Source organism: Hirundo rustica, chromosome 1 (genome assembly GCF_015227805.2).
Source record: "Hirundo rustica isolate bHirRus1 chromosome 1, bHirRus1.pri.v3, whole genome shotgun sequence".
Classification (NCBI taxonomy): domain Eukaryota; kingdom Metazoa; phylum Chordata; class Aves; order Passeriformes; family Hirundinidae; genus Hirundo; species Hirundo rustica.
In genome coordinates, this window is record NC_053450.1 from 114418633 (window position 1) to 114445084 (window position 26452).

Here is a 26452-nt window from a genome sequence, read left to right on the forward strand (position 1 = left end):
TGTCTTCAATTCATCCTCCAAATTGCCACAAAAACTTAATTCAGCCCTCTACCATGTACTGACAGTAGATTCGATGTATATTATTTGTACATTCATCTACATCTGCATCATGCATACATAAAAGCACTACAAAAATGGTTTGTTTGGAGTTTTCTTTCTCTCTTAACAGAGAAAGCATATAATGGTCAATTTGAGAGCATTTTCACCCCACCGTTTTCACCAATCCGTCAATTTCCCTTCAACAGGAAGCTCTAGAACTGGCTCAGACTGGGACAAAAATTCCTGCTTTTCACAGCATACCAGGGGAGGGCAGCATTGCCTTGTAAGAACAGTTCAAATAGTATTAAGTGAATCCTTTAAAACACTATTCTCAGTGCAAAGTTATCGGTTCAGCAATGCTTTCCATAGTTCATTTTAATTCCACTTCCAACAACATTTTACTAATAGTAGCAATTCAGTTAATAGCACCTCAAATTGCATGAACTACCCACAATCAGAGAAAAACCAGCTCAATTTTAGTGTAACAAGTGTTTCAAGGCTAAACAATTTTGATAGATTATTTAGCTAACGAAATACCATTTTATTAGGATACAAACTTGTTTTTCATTGCACCCATCCACTTTAATCCCAACTTAAATTCATCATCCAGAAATTATACCGATAAACAATTGATCTCGTGCTTGATAAATAATTACTAAAGGCAGATTTATCCTAGATCTGAGTATCTTATAAAATGCCAAGAACAGAAATGTCAAAGGTGAGAAAAAGAAATTAAACATTATTAAATACTCTACTTATAAGCATTTGTTTTTAGAACACTTTTAAGTACAGAAGTAGATTTTTCACAAATGCACAAGACTATGAAAAATTTTTAGTACTAAATGCAGTAAGATTGATAAGGATATCTCAGCTTATATAATGGATTATTATTCAAAAGAGCAAAATCTTCACAAGCAGCAAATTATGAAAATTAAAAAGGAAAATTCTGAGGTTACATGAGACCACTAATCTTACATTATCACACACTAAAGTTAGCAAGACATTCCCTGGAGCACGAGTATTCATGCTGGGCCCTGGTTTTTTTTCCAGCAGTATTCTAACTGGCAGTTATCGCCCCTCTTTTAAGACCATTTTAATATTTAGGTGGCTGTACAACTCACATGAACAATTATTCAAAGAATTGGTTTCAATCCACGTTTTTAGCTAGCTTTTATCAGTGGCAGAACAACTCACCCAGGCAATTGAGATGCACCACAGACGTTACAGATTTATATTCTTAACTGGTTCCTGCATCGTAACTTTGATGGGTTGCATATTAGAGCACATTTGACATTTTCAGTTAGATCCAGATACTCTTACAGCATATTACTGGAGCTGACAGGCTAAAATAATATTTCAGATTTCTTGATTAGACCTGAAAAGGTCAAATCAGCTCATGGTCAACAATTCACTCCGTGTAGTTAAATGATATGGCAAATGGTTTCCCTGCATATGTAAACATACGCAATAAATTGATTTAAAGTTCACACTGGCCATCAGCATCTACAAAATACCTCAGGAGCCAAAGGAATACAGACATCTAGACAAGCCTTCTGTGATTAGCCTGTATTCTCGTGGCATGCTAAATACCGAGATTGCTTCTGCGGTGTTAAAGACCTGCCTCGTAATTTTCTGACTGTCCCTTACATGACAGGTTTGCTGTTCAACAGATCAGTACAAACTGGGTGACACTCCTGTATCTGCTGGAGCTGAGAATGCCTCTTCTCCTACTGGTTTGGTACCACATCTCCCCAGTGGGAAAAACTGGTCGATATTCAAATGTCATCTCAATGAGCATCCAGCGTACAGAATCTGGCAAGTGAGTGACGGGTAAGCAATACTGGAAAGCCAAGATCAGCAGCAGCTGCGGAGTGCCTGCAGCAATTCAGTGAGCACAGACAGCACACAGCCACCTTCCCTGCTCCAGGTCAGCTCGAAGACAAGGGAGAAAGCTCCACCCAGGAACTGGGAAAGGCCTGTATCCCATTATGACCAGGTAGGCTAGAGTGTATCAGTAATAGCTAAGTATTTGACTTTGATTTATGAGCAAGTCCAAATATGCTTAATTAGAATTACAGGAACATACTACTATCCTGGAAAAAATGAGCCCAAGAAAGGGGGAGGGAAAGGCATCAAAAAGGCTCAAGAAAATAATGGATGTGGTAATGGATGGGAGGGGATGCTGGGTCCTAAGACTGTAAGGACTCCACCAACCGGGTCCAGTTTTTCAAGTCAGATGGGAATGGGGATTTCAGTGCATGATAAAGGCAAGCGGTTTTCTGTTGTTTATGGCAGGTTCTGATTTCAACTCAGACATCTATTTTGTGGTCGTTTGGCTGCTGCTTGATCAAGTACCTCCATTACTAAAATGCATTAATATGTCAAATGCACTAATGCATACTTCAGCAATTGGCAGATACCATAAAAAGGAAGTAACTTGGTGGCAAAGTCCAACATTACTGAGTGTGCAGGTTTAAAATTAGATGCTTAATTACATATTCAAACCCTTAAATAAACGCCATAATTCTTCTGCAGTGTTGAGAACTTCAAAAGTATCCGATTATTTAGTCACTTATAAAGAAAAAAAGGGTTTTGTTGTTAGTATATGAGCCATCTTGCCTTCTGTCACAAGCCAGGAGGTATAAAAGCAGGTGTGAGCTTGAATCTGTGTATCCAGTTTTGCTTTTTTAAAGCAGTTTAAAAACTGCAAAAGCAAATTTGTACTCGCAACCTGCATTTAAAAAGGCTACGATGTAACTACTCCTCTGCAGCAATGCATGGGTTTGGAATTCTCCAGCATTCCTCCTGAGTGGTTAACTCAGCAACACAGTCAAAAATGTGTATGCATCCTTTCCACAATAAAAGAGGCATGTTTGCCAGAAGCTGTCTACCCTTTATCCAAGAGATGCTTCCTGCCACCATAAGCACTGTGGGATTTATGTGGAGTTGCTATTGACACAAACAAAAAGGATGGCAGATGGATTCTAGCAGAGCTGTGCATTTGCAGTGTGAATTGCCTCCTGTACGCAAAGCCACCTAAACATGGACAGCATCCAGCGAGGAGAATGCAAGACGTCTTGCCTCTTCTCCCTAGCAAAGGAGATTTATGACAGGGAGACCATTCTAAATTATTGCACATCATTATTTCATTACTAAATCACAAGTCAGGAGCTACCTTAGCAGCAGCACAAGCAGCCTGTGAATGTCTCAACCTCCATCCTTTGTTCCCTTGGCTACATATCAGGATGGTGGTGCTGGTGTAGTTTTTAAGGAGAAAGAAAGAAAGAAAAAAAGAAAAAAAAAAAAAGTGGGAAAAAGGGAATTCTCCCTCTACTGTTCCTGTAAAACATGTCCAGGACAGTCAGTCATAGGAACAGGCAGATTTAATTGTATTTTTTCTAGTTGTTTTTATTTTACAGATTTATTGATTTATTTGCAGATTATTTACAGATACAGAATTATTTTTTTTCCCTTTTGTTTTTCCATCTCAGGCTAAATGGAGTAAATGTTTGCACTGCACTTAGAAAGTGTTTTTAAATCAGAATTTCTGTGCTCTCATACATCATCCATTAAGTGACATACAACAATTCCACCTTCTGCCACTAGAGCGAGCACAATCATTGCTTTTTTCTTTAGGAAAGGGGCACTTTGCCCAGCAGTAACATCAGGGTGATTTCCATACAATGCAACCCCTGGAAATCGAAAAGGTCCACCCAAAATAAGTAAGACATATATATGTCTTAAGTAAAAAGTCAGATATATTGAGGGGGGGGGGGGGGCTGCGGGGAGGGGGGGGAGTATGTGTATATAAAAAAAACTTTTTCCAAGTTTGAGTGTCTTCCCTAAGCAACTTTATCAGGTTCACTTCCATACCAGGTACAACAGCAACATCAACTGTAGGTTTATCCACGAACTGTCAAAATAAGAACACTTGATGCATTTTACTTAAAAAACAACAACAACAACACAAAACAAACAAACAAAACCCACAAACCCACCCCCCCCCCCAAAACCCCAAACCAAAGTGTATAAGAAAAAATAAGTTGAAAGCCTACAATTACTGGATAAATCAAACATCGGTTCAGACTAAAACACAAAATATAAAAACCTTATTTCTGCTGCAGTCAGACAAAAGGTGATGAGCATGTTTTTAAATGGAAAGATTCAAACTTCAAATATTTCTATTAACACTGAGTAATGATGCAAAGATGAGGAAATTAAAAAATGTTTTTCAGCTACAGTTTTTAGAGATATTAGAACCTCACTTAAGTGTCTTTAAAATTTCAAGGACCATGTGAATGTACTCTGCAATAATCTAATCAATACATGGCCTTACCCTACTGCTTCTCCTTCTCAGTCTCAAACATTTTTTTTAAACACCAAGCATTACAATGAGCTGACATCAGCCACTCACTACTGTGCTGTCCTCATTAGATTTTTCAGGGCTCTGCCTTGCTAGAAAAACTTTTAAAATCCACAGTGCTCACAGAAGAGTGCCAGTGGTCATAGCGGACACACCAATTTTAAAATTTGCACACTACAACCCTTAGCATCAGACAGGCAGCAGCTAATGTCTCTTCTAGCCTTGAAAACACTTCTGCCTAATAAAACTCCAAAATCCAGGTTCTTTTACTTTCCCAGAATTTCTAAAAATCATCTGAATACGTGTTTAATTGCTTTCAAGTGACCAGTTTCAGTGATGAATCTTCCCACTAGTCTTCAAAATGTCTGTCATGCTCTTGGCTCCGCGGCAGCACCAGCACACCGCTCGCTACAGGTTAGATGGGCTTCAGATAGTGGCAGTACCGACCATTGCTTCAGAGAACCACGCCCCCCACAGCTGTTGTTTAGGATAGATTCCCTAAGAAAGAAAGCTGCTGGAAGCAGCATGTGCCAGAATATGTTCCAGAAGTACGTCCTCATCGCAGACTGAACTCTCTTACCCCAGAGTTTAGTCCAAATGCTATGACATGTCAGAAAACCTCCTGACCCAGGGCTGAAATGGGTGAAAGCCTTCTGGTAGACACTTCATTCAATAGGGAACACACCTATTCCGGAATGAGACCAAGACCTCTGCTGCCTTTCCCGCAGCGCCACAAAGCAGGGAAGTCCTCCCACACCTCCCAAACCCCTCCCCAGAAAGATTCCAGGAGCACCTCTGCCTAAAAAACTGCGGCCCACACCTCCTCCTGTGTGAGCCAGTAAAGAAAGTCCAGTCCTGATGTTCAGATTGTGATGCTCATTATCCAGACCAGCCATGCAGTGAGGATGCACTGAACCAGCCATGGCATGTGTAAATAAGGGTATCAGCTTGCACTTCCAAAAGGAGTCACACTGGGAGGCAGAGCCAGCACTCAGGAGTGCCCAAGAAACTATCAAGTCTCATTGGGAAGAGTGGAAAGAGGGAGACATGCAACCGAGAAAACTTTTTTTCCTGATCAGAATGGGCACTGCCCAGGCATAAAGACAACAGCAACTGGGCAAAATGCAGCAGCGCACCCGATTTCCTGTCACCTTAGTAATTTACCACCTACTAAAAAGGTGTAATTCACAGAGGTATTCTCTCTATTGCAGTCCATGCATGAGGAGCCTTCTGTGATACGGTGCTCCGGCTCACTGCATCTGGCATCCCAGAGAAATTACTCAGGGGTGGGAGTCAGTAAGGAAATCGTGCTGTCCATGCCAGCAGCATATTACAGGTTGCTTCACCTGAGAAATATTCATGGAATGTGTGAGACCAGAGCTAACACCAGTAACACAGTAAATGCAAGGAGGTAGCTTGTATTAAAAAACAAGAGGCGTTCTCTGGAAAACACAGACATATCACATCAAACTTATGAAACCGCTACAACAGATTTCTTACAGTTGCTCAGGAAGTTCTGTTAATAACTAGAGGGAGAGTAGTGGATATTCAGAAGGTAAACAAGAAATAAGAGTTTGTTCGGGTAGTAAATTTTGTTCATGTCATCAAAAATGTCACAATGGAAGATTAGAAACTCTTAGGGAAAAAATAAAAGTAATAAAAACCTCTACCAAAGAGAAAATATCAGAGTGCTTTATAAATCAATGGTGTACCCATACATTGAGTGTGTTCTGCTCATTCCTCCCTTCCACCTACAAAACGATTCAGTTGGATTATTCAAGGCACAGAGAACAGCTCCTACAAGAAAAGAAAGTTAAAGCTGGGAAAAAAAGGCAGATCCAATTTTCTGTTGAAGACTGAAGGATATGACAGAAATCTACAGAATGTCAGATGGGATAAAGAGGGGAGCGAGGAGTAGATTAGGCCTTGCGACACAAGAAGCATCCTGCTAAATTATCACACAAAAATATGAAAAGCAAACAGGATGAAATGGTCTTTAAAAACAAAACAAAATCAAAAAGAAGAAAAAGAAAACCCCACAGTACATAACCAAATCACAGAATGCCATAGGAAACATCATACAGACTCCGGGTCAGCCCTGTCTCTGTGTATTATATACATCCATGATAGTCAGGATAGTCAGCAATCTTCAGCACTGGAAATTCCTAAACGTGCCATTTGCTAGAAGTTAGAAAACCGTAACAGAGAAGAAAAACTTGCAATACGTGCTCCCTTTTACACTCCTCCCTAAGTTTTCAGTATCAGTGACTATGAGAGACTGAGCTCAACAGACCACTGACCACATCCATTACTTCTGGTTTTAACTTGCCTTCCTTTCCTGCAAAAAACCCAAGGGCTGGAAAATATAAAAGTGTTAATGGAATAGGATGAGATGATTACATGCCACATCAATATGTCATTTGTTGCTAAGGTAGAATTATAAGAAATAATCTCAAGCAACTGTGAAGAATCTGGCTTGAATTATATAATAATGAAATTTATCTTCTCGGTAGAGTGGAGGTTGATCATTAACAGGCCATTAAAAAGTGTACAAAGCATAAAGATTGGTCCTTGTCCCAGGGCACTTTCCACATTAAATGCTCTGGAGTTTGAGGGCTGCATTCAGGAGCACAGTACTGTTTATCCATGCCTGTAAATTCTTACTCAGTCTTGTGTTTTGCCTGGGGATCTACACACACAGAGTCATTTATATAGGTTACTGTACACTGTGCATACATTAACTTGGTGTCACAGTGCTTCCCATCATTTCATCTACAAAGAAGCAGCAGAAGACAGCCTTGTCCACGCCCATCACATTGCATAGTCTGAAAGAAGTGCCTTGATGCACAATACAGTGAGATGGGCAGCCGGGAGAAAGACCTGCAAGCTCAGACTGGGACCACACTGGTTACTGCTATCAGTGGCTCCATCAGGGCCACAGTGTAATGTAAAAATAAGGAGGGGTGGTACAAAATGCTACTGGAGACAAGCAGCCTGGCCTGAGCAGCACTTACTCACCTCTCTGGAAGGGCACCTGGTGACACAGTGCAAGGCAATGACCTCCACAGCGCTCAGTCTCTAAAGGTCGACAAGAGCATCCAAACGCCAAGGAGAGGAGACAGCCTGGCCTCTTATCTAACAATCCTGAGGGCTGCTACTTGAAAGGAGTGCTGCTGCCACTCCCTTTTCCTTCCACTTCAGCGAGGCTTGGCCACGGCAGGAGTTTCTCCCACCACCTAGAATTTCCTAGAGAGAAACACTGTGATATTGTGCAGAAATGCTTGTTGATTCCAAAGTCACTGCCTCCTCTCAGCCCTGTCAGGAAACCGTGAAGTGGTACTGCAACAGCAAACACGGCAGTATCACAGAGCTGGGAATTACTCACTGGAATTGCTGCTACATTTTGCCCTTCAGCAGCAGAGGAAGGAGAATGTAAAGTAATAGCACATTAGATTCAAATACAAAATAATCTGCCTTTTCAGTTACTTTCTGAGCAAATTTTCATTTAACCATGCCTTCAAGTATGAATTTTAAAGCACACAATTACAAAGCAAAATAGTCACAAAAAGACACACAAGGCACAGGATATGTATTTCTTTGTTTCCTAGTGGCTGCTTTTGTGCAGTCTCTAGAGGTGATGGCTTTTTTGGGGAAAAACTCGAAGATTCAGTACAAACACCTTCAGATTTAAAAGTAGCAATTAAATTCCATATTCCAATATTTTTTTCTTTTCAAAAGCCTGCTTATAAATCAAGATTGGTCAAACTACAAGGCTGAATGATTTTTTATTTAATGTTCAAATATTAACATATTTTTGAGTTCTGAGCAGAAGCTGTAACCGATTCCTTTGAGAACTAATACTCAAGTTAGTCCTCTAAACAGTCCCCATACAGGTGGTAGAGAAGTAAAAATAAATCCTATGTGACCTACATGAGATGCAAGAGCAATTTACTGAGTTGATTTGTGAGGAGACCTATCGTCGCACTCATACAATGCCATATGATTTAATTGATTCAAATTTTAGATCTTCATACTATAAAATGATGTGTAGATTTGAGAGCTCCCATTAGTGAGGAACACCAGCTAACTTGATGGAAGGACTTTAAAGAGCTTGCAGTGCTTCTTTGAGGCAATTCAAATTTAAAAAAAAAGAAAAAGGAAAAAAAAAAAAGGAAACCCACAGCGGCAAGCTCTTTGAATTCTTGTTTTGAGACATGAAGCTGAGATTTGGACAAAGGAAGAAGCTTCCTCACACTCACCAACAATGTCAGTTGATGATGAATTTCACATCTCTTCTCAAGACAGAAAGGACTTCCAGAGGGCAGCTGTAATAACCCTGGGATAGGGTTGCCCCCTTCCAGCTCAGGAGTTTGGGTGGGGCAGACAAAAAGCTCAACATATTCCTTTTCCTTTACACAAACACAGTGACTGGTTCACAAACACATGAGAGTTTTCCTGAGAAGGACCACGGGCTGTCAAGCCAAGTAGTAGAGGCGTATTTCTGGAGGTGAAGAGCACGGTATAGCCCTTGAGTTCTGAATGCTATTTCTCCTTTATAAAGCACTTATAGAAATTAAATGTGCAGGCTTAACCTGCTGTGTTCACTGAATACAATGTTTGTTTCTTGCTTTTGGGAAGTGCATTGTGTGGAAATGATGTCCTTGTACAGAAAAACTAGAAAAAAAAATGCAGTAATCTCTAACTGTCTGTCATCTCATTTTACTTTTTCTATTTAAACTGGAAGAGGGCAGAAGGAGATTCTGAGTTCAGAAGACACAGGGCCATTTGTGTCTGTTTGAATGTGTGTTCCCCAATGTGGCTATTTACTATTCTTTTTTATTACTACAACTGCTACTGTTTCTTAATGGAGCCTGACTGCAGGAAGGATCTGTTCTTCTGATCAAATAAAATCACATACATGAAAAGCCTTCCCCAACCTTGATATTGCCTCTTCTATCGACGTACAAACTCTTCCTTTGAAAGAAGTTTTGCAGCACTCTATCTTCCTTGCTCCCATCTTCCCTGAAGGGATATAGTTCCCAAGGGTAGAAAAATACCAGCTCCTCAATAAATGGCAATGATTTGGTAAGTTTCTTCTAACATTTGGTGCATGCCTGCATGTGAAATAAACACTCGCAAAAAAAAAAAAATCATTTTGCCACCCTTTGTACATTAGTAAGGTGAACTATTTTTAAAAGAGAATTCCTAACAATGGTTACTTATGAATTATGACTGATTATTTATGTAGTTCACTTTGTTTAAATGGTGTCTACGTTCTTCAAGAGAACAATGCTGTATACAGCTGCTTTATTAATAATGTCACTGGCTCTTTGTTGCTATTTTTACATTTCCATCTTCCTGTTAGGCCATGTAAATAGAGATGCCTATAATTAGTGGGCATGCAGCATTGTTTCACAAGTCTTAGCTGCTACATTAAAATAGGAAGCTTATTACTTCTTTGGGAATAACTTTTATTTTGCCCTATAGTTAAGATACAAAGTCATAAAGCCAGATATGATGCAATGGAAAATTCAAAGGGAATATATGCTATGAAAATCTTTTGCTGCATTCTTCATCCATTTAAGCAGGAGGAAACCCTTAACTGCTCATTCAAAAAAACCTTTAGATTAAAAGTACATTTTAATTTCCACAGCTGAAAACCACAAAAATTGATTTTGTACAATACAGAAATCTTTTTCTTGCTGTGAGGCAGAATCTTCTAGACATCAAAAGTTGAAGCAATTCCCCTTGCCTAACAAACAGAGGAGAGAATAAGATGATAAAGAGATAAGGAGTCTGCATTCAGATCTGATGTTGTCTGCCTATTTAAAAGCTTATTGTATCTCTTGACTACTTTTATATTGAGTCCCAGGTATAATAACCCAGTCCTAGCACTATGATTCACGTTTTTAGTAAAGATTAAGGATTTTACAAAGACTGATCCACATGTTGTAGAAGCACCTCAATGAAAAATCCTTTTCCTTCTCTGGCAAAACTGCTTTCTTTCCTGAGCACACTTTGCAGTAACAACACAGAAGAACTGCATGCCTATAAATATTTAACACTTGCATATGCTGTTCTGGAGGCATTTGTGTTCAAAGACTTCACTGTCAGAAAGGACCATTTTGGCCCTGTTGCCAATGGCATAAAGATTTCAACTTACAACATGCTTTTGGGAAAGAGATGACACCTAGGCATAGACGTTGCAAGGATAAAATTCATCTTGTCTCTAAAAAAAGATGCCATAACGTCTACTGCTTTCATTGGTGAAAAACTCCAGCCCCAATTCTCATCTGAATTTTTCTGAAGTCACTTTCAAGTCACGTCCTTTTCCAAAATGTCCATCTGTCACGAGTATATCAAAGATAACTTTGAACTAAGAGCCATATTCAAAATTGTTGACAAGACACAACTGAACAAGAGATAATCACAAATACTAGCATTGCTTCTGGCAACAAGCTACATTGGGTTTGTTAATTCTGCTTCATCTTTCTCTTTATTCTTTTTGTGGTAGTAGCAGAAAGAGTTGACTTTGAAGGAATCAAGAACAAATCCAGAATTAAGTTTTCAACAGAGGCCTATTTAAGTCTTGTTACCACTGTTCCACATTTAATGCTTTGCAGAGATGTTTAGGATACTAAAGCAGCTTTAGGATGAAGAGTTCTATGCAAGTGAAAAATGTTAATGCCAAATGAAAAAAAAAATTAATTGCCCAAACAAGTAAAAAAATTCTACACATCAGTCACGCTTTTGGAGAACTCTTTTTCTCAAACTCCATAACTTTATTTTCAAGGTTCTGAAGAAAAAAGTCCACAAGCCTGAAGGACTTCCCACAGCCTGTCTGCCCTCCATAATAAATACTCGAGCAGTGCATGCAGCATAAAAGAACAAAGCAAAAAGGTCTGTGGGATACCTGACACTCGAAATTCAAACTACCAAAGTCATAAATTAAGTATACACGCCTGTTTGTGGGGCAGGGTATAATGTTCTCCAACTACTTCAATGGGCCTTATGTAAACAAAGAACAGAACAACTGGTGACAAATGTCAGCTTTCTAGTCTCCAAGAAAAAAAGTCTCCAATCAAGGAAAAAAAAACCAACCCTCAGTCCATTGGCTTATCCAGATTTAAATATGTGAGCAGAAATGATTTAATGTCCCTCAGATGTTTGCCCTGCTTTTGTGCCAGAGGTTAATGCCCTGCAAGGGTGACTGCAGACAAAGCTGCTCTTCAATCACTGCACTCTAATGCTCAGTGTATTTGAGGTAAACAAATCACTGGTTTGTGGTATCACCATAGGCTAGAATGTGAACTTCATTGAACAGCAAGGCATGGAGACCTTGTCAGCTGTCGGCATTTATGAGCTATCAGCCTGAAACCAGAACTTCTGTATTTGCCTCCCATAGTTAATGCATATCACAGAAATGCCAAGAGCTGCTGCTCTCACTGCAATTCACTCATGCTTCACTGTCCCCACAATACAGCTAATAATATTTTGGGTTTTCAAGCATTTCTGATTCCATTCCTCCTCTAAATCTGATTCCCCAATACAGCTCACAGATGTCAGAATGGGTACAGACTACAGGGATTACTATGGATTAGTGAATCTCGCATGCCTGAAAGTGTTTAGAGCAATTACACCTCTTGGTGGAAAGGTATTTCCCACACATTCTCCTTCCAGTTCCTCTGTCAGCAGGGCAGTTTCCTCTGGGAGACGAGCATGTTGTTAGACCGAAAGCTGGTGCAACCCTCAAACATATCTAGCAAAGTGTGCCCACGGTCCTAGTCCAGGCTAGAACTTTGTTCTAAATTTCAGGGAAATCTCAGCACAACATCAAACTATTGGACTGAGATAGCGCTGCTTGCTCTGCTTCCCATCCAACCTCCACCCAACCCCTGCACTCCTGAAGCCAAGTGAGCAGACCAGGACACCAGCTCTGTCTCAGCACAGTTTCATGCACAGACTAAGCTGTGCATGACTAAGGGAGGACAAGACTCTCACAGCATCGAGCACTGGCTGATGAGAAGGGCAGATAAATGGAGGGCAGTAACCTTGTCAGACTCCACCACCCAGCAGTCTATGAGTCAACCACCTCTGCTGTGCTCAGGTCACGGCTTGAGCTGACAGGAACTGTGACTGGGTCAGCTGCTGGGTTGGTGAAGGCAGCTGAAAGTACCAATATCCAAAAATGCAGCCACTGGCTTTGTCGAAGGCTGTCTGCATCTGAGCTGCGATTTATGAGCAGCAAGTGATGCAGCACCCATGCCAAGGTTATGAGAAGGAGAGCTCTAGGTACGGTAGCAACAGCAAGTTGCTGAGGGGTTACAGGCAGAGTGAGGGTGTGCTCTGCATTTGCTTTGGGGGAAAAACATGCTAAATAACTTTGACTGCACACAAGCTTTTTGAATAAAAAGCTCCCATATCACTATGCGAGCTTACGGCTTTCCCTTCCCACCCAAATGGTTCTTCTGAAAAACCCAAGCCTTTTCCTGTAGTGCTGTTTATGTTATAGCATCCCAATATACACAATCAACTAAATTATATTTACTTAGCTGACTTCCACACCTTTTCCCCTTTCTATTTCCTCAGATCTGGATCACAGCTTTCTTCTGCTCAATATTTTCTTCCCTAGAATGACAATAGTGCAGATACAATAAAGAGGTGTTACCAGCCTTTTGTTCAAGTGCTCTTTGTTGGGTATTTCAGCTATTTACTGCCCCCTCAGAAGTTCCTGTTTTCCCACTGAGGGGGGAAGGGAAAGCCTGTATAATGACATGGCAGCTTTTTTGTTCAAAAAGTCTGTGTGCAGTCAGAGATACTTGGCACATTTTCCCTGCAAAGCCTGATATCAAATCAAAAAGGGAAAAATCTTAAAATAATTTTTTAAAATTGTACATATATATAAAGTAGTAGTAAAAAAAGCAGGACTTTACAGAGACCCCTTTCTTCAAGCTATTACTGCTATATCAAAAAATGCCCACATCCACACACACTGAAAACTCAGCCCACTATGATGAAATGTGCACAAACACAGAGGCATGTAGTGTAATCTCCTACTGCCAACAATATTACAGGTCCTAGCACATAAAACCAAGAAACCAAAAAGGAATTTGGGCGCTGAAAGACATCACAAGCTGGGAGCTCTGCTAGTTCACACAAAGGGAAAAGGAAGAACACAGCACGCAAAGCAATTTGTCTTTGATACAGGAAAAGGCATATAACGTTTGATAATCCAGTGATAAGGCAAGACAGCTATGGGACAAAACCATTTGATGTATTGAATAAACACATTTAGATTGATACTTGTGATGCTGAGCTGTTTTGATACATAGGATCTAACAACCACGATGTGGATGTAAAAAAATGATCAGTGTTTCATTACAAAATAAGGTATCTCCTGGTACTACAGGGAGCTTTGAAGAAACACATAAATTAGACAATTGGGTTATAAAAGAGTATGTCCAAGCAATGGATCTGAACAGCTTCCCCCCCTTTCATCATCTATCAGCTAGATGTTCAAGCCAAAGAAACTGTGCACAAGAAACAGGTAGCATGACTCGGAATTTTTGGGGTAATCTAGGTACCAAGTGGGTTAACTGTGCCTTTTATTTTCCCAAAGTCAATTTTAGCACAACAGGTCAACACAAAAATGGTAAAAACTGTTAATTAGGCTACTCCTAATCTGAATCTAATTTGACAGTGAGTGCTCCACACAAGGGTATTGGAGAGGAAAGGTCTTAAGGGAGGTGATCTCTTTTATCAGATTAATCTGTGGCCCTGGCAGAAGAAACCGGTGGGAAAAGTTTCTGGGCATACCCCTTTCTTCAGCGCCGAACGGAAGCAACGCCAGAGCCGCCCTCTACCAAACGCTAACAAGTGGATAGGAAACGACTATCGGAAAGGAGCTGCTGGTCCTTGGGAGTCACAAACAATGTCAGCGCTGATTAGAGCACACAGACTTCACGGTAGGTTGGCTTTCATGTTCTTTTCATTTCGTGTGCAGATATGTCAGGATGACTGAAGTCAGTGGGAAATTCACAACAGGCTCTAACAGCATCAAGAACCGATGCATTATAACCTTCTCTTCATAACAATATTGTTTGTGTATATTAGATCTTAATCTGATTCTGTTCCCATCAACTCATCCGGACTGTATTTGCACCAATCCTCAGGGTCATCTTCTTGCTTGTGTACATTGTCCATGTAATCTGTAATCTATAGAAACAGCAACCAACACAAGTCAAAATCAAGTGTTCTTTTTAAATTCGCTTCTCCACCATTTTTTTAAACTGAGACCTAAATTGAAGAGGCACTTTGAAATGAAGCTCAGTTTTTAGAGTGAAAATTACTTCAGGCATAGTGTAGGGTGGGTTGGGGTCTTTTGGGAGGATTTTTGAGGGGAGAGGGATTTTTTGTTCGGTTTCTGTTGTTTCTTTTTTTACCCCCAAGACTAGTATTCCACTGTGCAGCTTAATAAGAAAGTGAAAATTAGATGTAACCAAGCTTAGAGAATTCCTTCTCATTTATCACTGTGCACTCAGTTTAATTTTAACTTGAGCTGGTAAAACACTTTACAAGAGACCCCATCTCACCTTTAACACATTATCTTGACTTGCTTACTTCAGGCAAACATTTGCTAGATAGTTGTCTGTTACTGCACAAAGAGAATGTCAAGTTCTTTGTACAAGCGTCTGGTCACGTTTCATGATTGCCAAAGTCTAGGAAGAAATCCCCACTTTGAAAAAAAAAAAACCTGCTTGGAAACCTCATTCTCCTGGCTAAGATTCCTACCATTTTTGCTGAGAGGTTAAACAGAAAATCCTTTCAATATACCAAATGGAACAATGAAATTGTACCTAGTAACGTATGAGCTGTTTATCACTGTCTCACTCATGGCAAGTTTCATCATTAAGTTACAGTTCCACAGGCCTGCATCGTATATTCGAGATTAGTTTTATACATCTTTACATGGAAGCTCATATTTCAAACAGAAAACAGACCACAGGAGCAGCCATCTCTTCAAGTAGGTCATTACTTTCCTCTTGCACACTGCCTTTTAAAGTTAAGTCCCAGCAACATAAGAAGGCACTCACAAGAGTAAAATAAGGACTGTGGTTTTCCAAAACTAATGACAACTGTCTTTCTGTCAAGTGTGAATTTTATTTGGCATCCAAGCTCATTCCCATGCATCAGGAGAAATAAAAAGAACGCTAATTAATTTGTGTTAATTAAGTATTGATTTGTACTGTGCTATATCTTAGTAACAGCATGAGGAGGGGGAAATATTTTCAGCTTGGAGGTCAACTGGCAATCCACAACAACAGTTGTGACTGTATTGCACAGTCCAATGAACACAGCTTATGCACACAGAGAGGCTTTGAAGCATCAGTCAGAAATTCCAACAGAGATCTTGCTTTTCCATGCATCCTGTTTTCAGCCTTTTTCATGTTTTACTGAGATCACCACAAGATTGTGGTTGGTCTCAAATAATCCAGCTCTGTTGAGCCTGTTTTATGCCTTTTGTTTTAAAAAAGTTGCGTTCTGGATGAATTCAAGAACTAGACATGTAACAATATTCAGCAACAACCTCCTAAATCACTGTATCACTATCAGTATTTCTAATTCTGTTCTAAAATACTATGGTATTTTACATAGTTTTGTCTACCCACAGCTTTATGAAACCATTAAAGATGGGTGTCTCATACTGAGCAGAGCCTGTTCCTTCAGTTGCCCAACACCTCCTCTCTTAAAACAACATTTTGCCAAATTCTTAGTGTAGGAGCTGCATTTTCTATGTTAATTTTCTCTGTCATCTGCCTGAAGAAGAGCAGATGAAAATCATGCAAAGCAGGCCTTTGGCAAATTGTCCTGAGCTGCTGGACAAGATGGCTTGAAGAAATGAGGCAGGGAGACAACAAAAACCAAACCCACCACAGAAGAGAGATGGAAAATTAGGACTTGGGGCAGAAGTAGGGGGGTGGACAACAGAGAGAGACAAACATGTTGAAATACTTGCAGATAAGTTTGCAACACTTCCAGAAACGAGTTCTTCACACGTCTTAATGCTATCCTTGGTTAAGTATACATTATGGTACAGTCTATAATTTTCTGACCACATACTTTCCCCTTCTCCACACCACCACCTACATGCAGCAACAGAAAGGAAAGCCTCCATCAGAACTAATGTCTTCCCCTATTTTGCTTTCTGCCTGCAGAACTGCATCTCAGAGCTTTTCATCTGCTTGGGCTCTTGAAAAACACTGTGTTACCTGTATTGTCCCACAAGTTGATCAATACACTATTAAACGCATCTTTGTGAGACAGAGTAGTATGCTAGCCCAATTTTAGACAGTGCACTAAAATTAGGGTCAAAAGCCAATTCTTGCCAAATTTCCAGAAATCTCTTTCCCCAAGATGTTTATTATGGCACGGCATTTGGCATCTCTAGGACACAGAGCTCCTACTGACTTTCAGGTACTTCAGAGATTTTTTTTTTTCTGCAACTCAAACCCAGAGCTGGGGATTCAGAAACGAGTGAACACAATGAAATGTAGGGCTTACCTGCTTTGTCTAGCATCCCATAGGAACACTGTGGTGCACGAAGAAGATAAAAATCAAATTTTCCAAGGAAGCAATTAGCTGAGAGACCATCCTCTCCCTTTGAATAATCCCTTTCCTTACTCACAACATGACTTCCTCCAATGCTGTGTGCACAATGTCCCAGTCACGCCTAGAAAAGCTCTTCTGTGCAATGACCATGACAGAAATTTCTTGATAAAAATAACATGATCAAGCAGGTTTTGCCTGGATTCCAGTACCTGCACACAGTTCAATATGAAACCAATGCTGCCGGGGTGAAACTAATTTTGATGCTTCTTAATTTCCAAGACCTTAATAATATATTAATGTTTTTTAATTTCTTATTAAGTGCCTATACACATGGAAGCTCTTTGAAACGGCACATGGGGTTCCTGATAGCAAGGTACATCACAGTTTACAAATTAAACTACAACCAAATCAGCACAAATGCTGTCATTTTTTTGGTCTTTTTTTCCCCACTAAGGATTGAATTATAGCGCCACTCTTCTCAGCACGTATCATAGTTGAGCCCTGAGTCTCTAAAGGACAATTGTGCATTTGTTTATGCTTTCCAACCTACAGCAGTATTAACAGGCATCCACCACAGTCTCACCTTCTCCTTTCCTGATCCTTGTCAGTCTGCCCTACAGTGGCAGACTCTGGCTGGGCACAACCAAAGCTGATGTTATCAGTTGAGGTGTCATTTTAAAGACACATTATAGAGGTTTTCCTTTTGGTAGAGGGTTATGGGTTTATTTGTTTTTTTTTACTTCTTCCCCCGTCCCCCAGTGCTGAATTCTTGCCTGCAACACTCTGTCTCAGTTTTTAAGTTTCAACTACAGCTCCTCATACTTGTCTCAAAACTGTGCTGCCCCTTCAGCTATTATCTGCCATAGCAGCTGAAGCCTTTGGAATACCATTATCGTTGAATGTAGAGAACATATGCTAAAATATATATTAAAGGCACAGAAAGGGGGAAAAAAAAAGCCCATTAGCAGCTGCACAACTTTGAGGCTAAATAAATGGATCTGTGCAAAAACAGTGTTGCCTTGGATATATTTAAATTCAGACCAGGACACAGGAGCCACATTTAAAGCTGATGATACAAACCATTCTTATTTTTGGGTATGAAGCAGAGGTTCTTGACAGATTTCCTTTCAAGTTGTGCACATTAGGCTACCAGTTAAACACAGGAAGAGATTACCAGAGTATGATCAAAGAGGCTGTTTTTCCTTCGTGGTCTCTTTCCGGGGTCCTACTTGGGATGTTTTCAATTTATTTACTCTTTGTAACTAGATTATGATATATCCAGAGACTGACACCTTGCTGATTATTACCACACCTACTTACTTTGTCTCAGTTCTACAAAATCTGATTTCAGCACATCTTAAATCAGACCAGAAACATTGTGGCTGCCCAGAAGAAACTGCTCAGACTGCGTGCCTCTAACAATACCAATTTGTTGAAACTGGTTTTGTTTTGCGCTGAAGATTTTTCTCTCAGTAAACCTGTGGTTGCATCAGTGTCATCTGCACACCTATACCTTGCAAAAAGAGTCAGTGTAAACACTCAATATTGTGCTCTAGCTTGGCAAAAATGCAGTCACGCCCAGGACCGATCCAAGCCTGTGCAGTGAAGAGGTTTGGCAAAGCCTGGAATACCATATTAATGTGTGTAGAACCAAGACATTAACATAAGCATAACACCAAACTTTCCTTGGATCAGTCCCAGGTGCCACTGAAAGAGTGACTCGATTCTTTCCTTACTCAGTCCCTCCTTTACTGGAGTTTTAAGAGCTTATACCTGATCTGGTCCTTTCAGAGGCAGGTGAATTAGTGCCAGCAGTTTCCACGGGGAACTGGCTCAGGCCACAGGAACAGAACTACCTCGCCAAAGGCCTGATGGATGCTAAAAGCTATTTGCAGTTTGACCCTAGAAAAAAAAGGGCTAGGTCTTCTCTGCAAGGTCACACTTTCTGCTGTTTTACTGGAATTCAAAGGGGAAAAAGCGTGGAAATATCACACAATGCAATATGTACTTTATCCAAAATAAAATGAAGCTAAAACCTATATATGTATAAATATGTATGTGTGGATATGCATGCATATATATATGCATATTTATCTACATGACCATCATAAACTAAATATATGGCTCTGTCATTCCCAGAAGACGACAGGAAAGAACAGTAGGCTGAAAGAGACGGCAATCAACAAACAAGAACAACACATCATCATTCCCTTCACACTTCCCATTCTGAAGCGTTCAGAGTCCCCAGGAGAATTTTTCTGTGGTTTTGAGAATTCAGTTTTTAAGAAGAATCTTTGAGGCATCGCTGTTCCAAACCTGCCTGTTGGTGCTACACAGGTGGTTCAGAGCACAGAACAGAGCAGACACATCAGTGGGCTTCCCAGGTACACAGGAGTGCTCTCATCCAAAGGCAGGGAGTGAAAGGCATCTGCTTCTGCTCTAGAAGCAGCATTTTGTTAATGGACTCAGAAATGTGGGGGCCATTAGTGATTTTGCAAGAATTCGATGTGACCCATAGACAGCTCCATTCTGTGTCCTTTTCCTGCTCACATTCTTACTGTACTGCCAACAAACACACCTCTTCATCATACGCTGCCTGGAAAACAGGGTTCTTCAGATAGACATACACTACTTCAAAATCCTCTGATCTGCTGTCTTAGCAGTGTGTAGTAAGTAATTCCAAACAGAAAGCAGGAATGACAGTGCAGAAAGAGAAAAAAAAAAAAAGAGCATAACACAATGGGGAGAAATATAAAAATTTCCCAACTGAACAACAAACAACTAACCACAAAGGAAAAAGACAAAGACAAGTCTAGGATGGGAAATCATTTTAGGACAAAACACCTCATCAGGTGTCTCCACCATTATCAGGCACCTCCATCAGGTTTCTGGCAGCACCACTGTCTTCCCACAGTGCGATTACCCAGGGATCTGGGATTTATCCGGTGCATTTCTGGAAATAGGCAATTTTCTGCAGGAATGCAGTCACAGTCTCTTTGCAACTGTATCATCAGCCTTTGTCCTCTGACCGTGATGGTCACCTCAGCATTTACCCTCATAACTCACCCAGCCACAGCATCATGCTAAAGCTAAGCACCTGGGAAGCTCTGCCTATTCCAACAGGAATAATGGAAGGACTGCATATCTCACTATCATACAGACACAGACCACTGAAGCACAAAAAGATTTTCTAAAATTAAGTTTGTGCACTTAAGAATTTTTTCAGGCACAAAAGAAAAACAAATAATTCTAGAGTTCAGGAGGAGGGGAGTAGGAAGGATTTATATTCACTATCCACCCAACAACAAAGTAGATGCTTAAGTATGACTTTAAAGCATTCTTCTCATGAAGAGGTAATGACATTTCATATGTGTTGTACCTTAACTCTGACGTACTGAAAATATTTTGCATTTTTGACCTTTGCTGAAATATCTTCATTCAGTTTAAGGGGCATTTTCACCCTCCTACCACTTTAGCCCTAACACTGTTTCTATCACCACTTGGAGCACATTCAAAAGGTTCTGTTTTCTTGTGTCCCCCAAACAGTTCTCTCTTCCCAAGGAAATACCCTGATCTTGTCCAGGAAACCAAAGACCTTACAGGAAGCAGAACTTTAAATAACTATATGATCCTAAAGGAAGACAGAAATTATATAGATGTGTGCATTCAGTACACTAAGGACAGCTAAGGGTTAGCAGTGGAACAACAGCACCTAGAAAAAGGCAGAACTGAAACCTGACTTCAGCAAGACTTTAGTCTGATCAAACCAAGGGAGAGAGCTGAGACTTTATTTGGTGCGTTTTCTTATTCATGTGTAGGAACATGAAGCTGCTGGATGAAGTGACTGACTAGTCAATGCAGGATTTGGTTTTTTCCATTCAGTAATTCAAAGTGAATAGTATTAAGATCATGCTTGTATACATCTCCTCTAGGCAAAGCACTTGTTCAACATGTCAGGAGGTAGCCCAGTGTTGTCAGCTAGTTGCGAGCAGGCACGTTATGACTGGAGTAAAAATCGCATTATAAGAAAAAAAGAAAAAAAATCTCTGCTTTTCCTGAAAGAAAAGAAAGCTTTGCTGCTACTCAGGTGAGGGCTTTTCCTGAAAGAAAAGAAAGCTTTGCTGCTACTCAGGTGAGGAAAGGGGCTCTTTGGAACTCCCTCCATGCTTCTGAGCTATTGCAAGAAATGGGAGGGCAGAAGGAACATGGTACATAAAACTTTGACCTGTAGTCAGAGAGGGCATAAGACTGAAAGAAGAAGCTAAATTCAAGGAAAGCTCTAAGAACAATTTTTGTATTTTAGCTTTCTCACAGTAGAAAATCCCCCTTGTATTACTTCTATTTTTCTTAACATTTATATGACTTTATTGCTGACATAATTCAACACTTGAATATCTGTAGATGAGTTTGATGCATCCCTCAGGAAAAAGAAAAAGGTGAAAAGTCTATTGAACAAACGCACATTTCCAGTTGTTCTGGTTTTGGCGACCTCAATATCTTAGATCTGGCATAACTTTCAATATTTATTTAATATTCTGAGGGTCACCAGTCTACTAGAATAAACAAAGTCAACAATATTTCCTTTATGAATTAAATCTTTAAAGGTCTAACATCTGAAGAAGAATAATGAACCAGTGATCAAAATTATTTTTATTGTCCAGAAACATAAATTTGAACCACAATTTTATGTGGTGCTAATAAAGCAAATACCTTCCTATCAGGCTTTTATTTCAAGTACCTGTTTTATTCTGGGCATTTCCAAGAATAATGTGCATAGAACAGCATAAAGAAATGCAACTGTAATTACAATTTACACCATCACAAGATCTCACCTACAGCAGCAACCTAACAACTTTCTAAACATTTCCAAGCTATATCAGTATTTGTTTTTGTCAAGGTCAAATAGCCATTACAAGCCTTAAAATTGGTAGTGCAAGTTTTACAAGAGACTCCATCTAGAAACACACCGGTGTGAAGCAACAATCTGAAGAGATCAATGTCATCCTGCTAGAAAGTAAATACTTTTATAACTATATCCATAGCAACCACAAAACTTTCCACTTCCCCAAAGTGATCCATAATGCTTGACTTGAGAAGCTGATTTAAAGCCCTAAGAAGGTATCGCTAGCCATCATTTTTCTTGGCCATAAAAGTCCCAGGAAGATAAATGTAGCTTTTCTGGGCCATCATTTTACAGAAAAGAAACACTCAAAAGATGACTCTAAAAAATCGCTATACTTGCTCATTTTGAAACTGTAAATCCTCCAGGGGGACTGGTGGTGCTACATTGTAGGAAATCAGTATCAATTATTTTATAAGATGTATTTTTACTCCAGTGTCAACCCAGGCAATTGACATCTCATTTTCTCATTTAAAGACTTTCTATAACTCCACTCACATCTTCTATACTACTTTTCACCAATGGATCTGTGAGCCTTATAAAGATTAGTACACATATGCCATGAATGGATGAGACCTTCTGAGAAGTTAGAGAGATGCAGATAAATTAACTTGCAGTAGTCAATGGCCAACTAAAGCCTGTAAATCCAAGTTTCCAAAGTCAGAAGCCTCTGCCCTGTCCAGCAAGCACTATTACTTCTGTATAGAAGTGCTTTGGACATCCTTCCATGCATCAAAGTTATGTTTTATGTCAGTTTCCAAAGGCCTCTCAGAAAATCCAGTGGCATTTTCTGTTTTGCTCCTTCCTCAGAAATAAACTGACCCCAGTTGTTTCCAAGTGAGTGGCAGGAAACCTTGCACCTGCTCTGGTCACAGAGGCAGACATCGAAGGCAATGGAAATCCGTCAGCACCAGGTAATTTGGCCTACACTTCAGGCTGAATTTCTGAGTTCATTCATGCTAGATGTGTGCAGCGCTAGACCAAAAGGCATTACAGAGCTAAGCTGAACCAGGTTTGGGTACATAACTCTATTACTGCTGAATAGGCACAGTCAGCCTCATCCCACATTTACACAGGCTCTAAAGCGGCCACATAAAGGACAGATAATACCTGATTCATCATAAAACCTGTCCTTATAAAGCTAACTCATTTTGAACAAATTTGAAACAGCAGACTGGGTTAATAGCAGACCAGTGCTTTGCAGGACTACAAAGACTCTCTTAGCAGGAGCTGTTAAGCTGAATTTACTGTGCTATTAAACCACAGTCTCAGTGCGGGTGTAAGCTGGTTACCAGCACACATGGAAATACACACAGCAGTAAATTCATCTTCACAGCACTCAAATTAGGGAAGTGGGAACAAAACCTGATCAAGATCCTTCATTTAAGGGGCTGGAATATTTCACTTATGTGGTAACTTTCTACTTTTCCATTCTCTTTGGTCAAAGAAGAACACAGATTTACCCTTTGCCTACACAGAGAAGAGAGCTCCAGTTTCAGAGCCAGGAGACACAGACTGCACCCCTCTTGCTGCATTCACATTGCTGACTGACAGCAGCAATAATCAAATATTTATGCAGCCCCACAGTGCAAACTCTCAGAGCATTTGGCACCATTGTTTAATGCCCTTAGCTCAGCTTTAACATGGACATGGGATCTGGCAGATGAGTAGCTGCACTGATAGCAGATATTAATAAAAACAGTCCTCTTCCCTGTCCATGTCACAGGTGTCCCAGAGAAGGGGCACCAGAAGCAAAGGGATGCTCCAACCACAGCAGCTGTTCTTTAGAGAACAGCTTAGACTGGAAAATATCTACCAGGCTGCAAACTCCTGAGATTGAATTGCATGCTGCTCTTATTTACAGGTTTGCAAACCCTTAGCAGAAGGATCGTGCTATAAGCTGGGGGATCAGTATTGAGGGTCAAAATATCCAGAAGACTCAATTGGTGCAGGCAAGGCACAACAATCAGAACAGGCTGATTTGAGGTACAGAACTCCAATACTGCTGAATACGCACAGCGAGTTTTGAAATAGAGATCTTGGGATCTCTAGTCATGTTGTGTTAAAGCACATTTTCTCCCAGGGGAAAACAAACAAACAAACAAGCAAAAGCACAAAAACAAACAACAAAAAAAAACCAACCCCAAAAAACCACCAACCAAAAACTGGTGGAAAATGTTTAACCAAAACCCAATGCCAAATATATGTATATATACATATGGATATACATACAAACTCACTATTTGATTCTAGTAACTGGGGTTCTTTCAGCTAATTCCATATGAAGGTCTTCACTAATATGTTTTTCTTTAATTTCACAGAAGAACAGCTACCTCTAGCTTTAAAATAAGTGGAGTTAAGAACTAAAAATGTTTCCTTAAAGGCACTATCTATCAGTACAGTACTTCTGTAGGACCTGCCTACAACTTTCAACTTCATATCAGAACTGTACTCTGCTCTCTCAAGTACACCATCCCAAACCAGTAAAAGCTAATCTACATTAGAGAATTCTATTAGCTCATTTGAGTTGGCCACAAACTGCTCATCTTCACATTTTACAATTATTCCACGAGTTAGGAATGGCTGAGAGGAAACAAAATCCCCTTAAAAAGCACCATCACTGCTTAGAAAGATACACTGCACAACACCACCTGTCAACATGAACTGGAAGGCACACTTCCAGCAAAGAGTGAGCAAGGGCTTGTCCATGCCCTGTGGCCATGTAGCTCAATGTGAGTGCAGCTGATCCAGTATTCACAGCCAGGATGAATATATGACATTCCAGCAGGGCTCAGGAAAAGCCTTGGGCGCCTCTGTAACAATCTACAGTGGGATCACTCCTCAGATAAAGTACAAGAAAGGTGCATAACTCTGTTCTAATTACTAACTGAAAAGAGTGAAAAAGAAAGCAGCTATTCTTTCAAAAACTCCTTTATCCACAGATCTACCACAGCTTTGACAGTGAAGCATCTCCTGTATTTAACATCCAAAACAAGCCTACAATCACCTATCTGCTAGATATCGACAGAATTCCCAAGGCACACAGGGTACCAGCTGGTAGCAGGCTCTGACTTCACAGCCTCATCACTATTGGCATCAGCCTGGCATCCTCTCTCCAATGGCACTGTTCCTGCCAGAGGTCCTACATCACACATTGGCCTGAGGCTTTGCCTGGTTATTTTAACTTTGAAGTCTGCAAAACCAACAGCCATTCCACTGCTCTGGTGAAGCACAGTGTTTTCAAGCCTTGAAAACAAATGTGGTCTGATAAGTTAATCCTTGAAACTTCAACACTGCAAAAACTTCACACAGGAAACTCAAGTTAGGTGGGGCAGCCAAGCTCTTTAAGACCCTCAGTTATTAATAGTGTAGATGGGTGGAATTAAACACATCATTTTTAAGAGAAGATGCTGAGTATCTGCTACTCAACACACTGAGGGCACACAGGCCTGCAGAGGGATCCCGGCGTTGTGCTGTTCACTGCCTACCACTGAGGCAAGCGACCGAATCTAGCACTGCCTGGCCCTCTGTATGTTCATTCACACCTTATGGACCATCTGCAAAAAACAAATTCACTACCAAACCCAAAAGTTGTCAGTTCATCTCCCACTCTGCACAGATGTATCCAAGCACTAAGAGCGTAAGGAAATGGGTTTTTTATTGACCTAGGAAACAAAGCTAAATCGTTTAATCAACTCTCGCATCATGACTATTCGTGCTCTATAAAGTGCAAAGTATATACAACCAAAGTAGTTACAGAAAAGTCTCCAAAACTCAGTTCCCGGTCTGCCAAAACTCGTCTTTCCGCTACGGGACGCGATGATAGCGCAGATACTACGGGGGGCTGAGCAGACCGCGTGTACCCCGGGCTACTTTTCCAGGTTCCAGGCGGGACAGCTTGTGCCGCCGCCGCGGAGCCGCTCTTGCTTCCGTGGGCTCGTCCCTTCCTCCGCGCTTCACCTGCGGGCACGGACCCTCGGCCGCCGCACCGGGTGATGCGCGGAGGGGAATGCCCCGATCCCTCATCCCAGCGGCGGCCGAGCGCCCGGCCGAGGCTCCCCCGCCCCTCCGCGCTCCCCGCCCCGGGTCACTCACAATCTCGGTCACCATGAGGAGCCCGGGCACGGTGCGCAGGAACTCCCTGTCGTAGGCGAGGGTGCTGGAGCTGGCCGACAGGTTGGCGGTGAAGGAGCTGCTGGTGGTGGTGACCGTGTGCGAGCGCGGCCGCGGCGGCTGCTCCTGAGGCGGCGCGGGCGGCTCCATGGCCGGCGCGGCTGTGGCCGGACGGGCGGCGCGGAGGCCCCGCCGCTCGCCGCTTTGTGTGGCCCCGGCGCCGCGGGCAGCCCCCGCCTGGGCTCGGGGGAGGAGGAGGGTGCTCGGCGCCCGGCCCCGGGCGGGGAGGCGGATCCGGAGCGGGGCCGCCCGCCCCGCAGACCGCCCGGCCCTCCGCCGCATCCCCCGGGCGGGACCCGGCGCTGCCGGTGCGAGGCGTCCCCCGCGCTAGGGAGCGAGGGTCAAAGCGGGTCCCTTCTCAAAACCAT

At 41.3% G+C, this 26452-nt stretch overlaps 1 protein-coding gene across 1 annotated transcript in view; it reads right to left on the minus strand.

Annotated features, from left to right (window-relative positions):
* Positions 1-26188, minus strand: part of CMTM8 (CKLF like MARVEL transmembrane domain containing 8) — a 34908-nt gene extending 8720 nt beyond the window's left edge. Inside the window, exon 1 of the mRNA XM_040072458.2 lies at positions 26007-26188. Within this exon, the coding sequence (XP_039928392.1) occupies positions 26007-26174 (168 nt within the window). The 5' untranslated portion in view covers positions 26175-26188. The remainder of the gene's footprint in view (positions 1-26006) is intronic.
* Between the last annotated feature and the right edge of the window lie 264 nt (positions 26189-26452).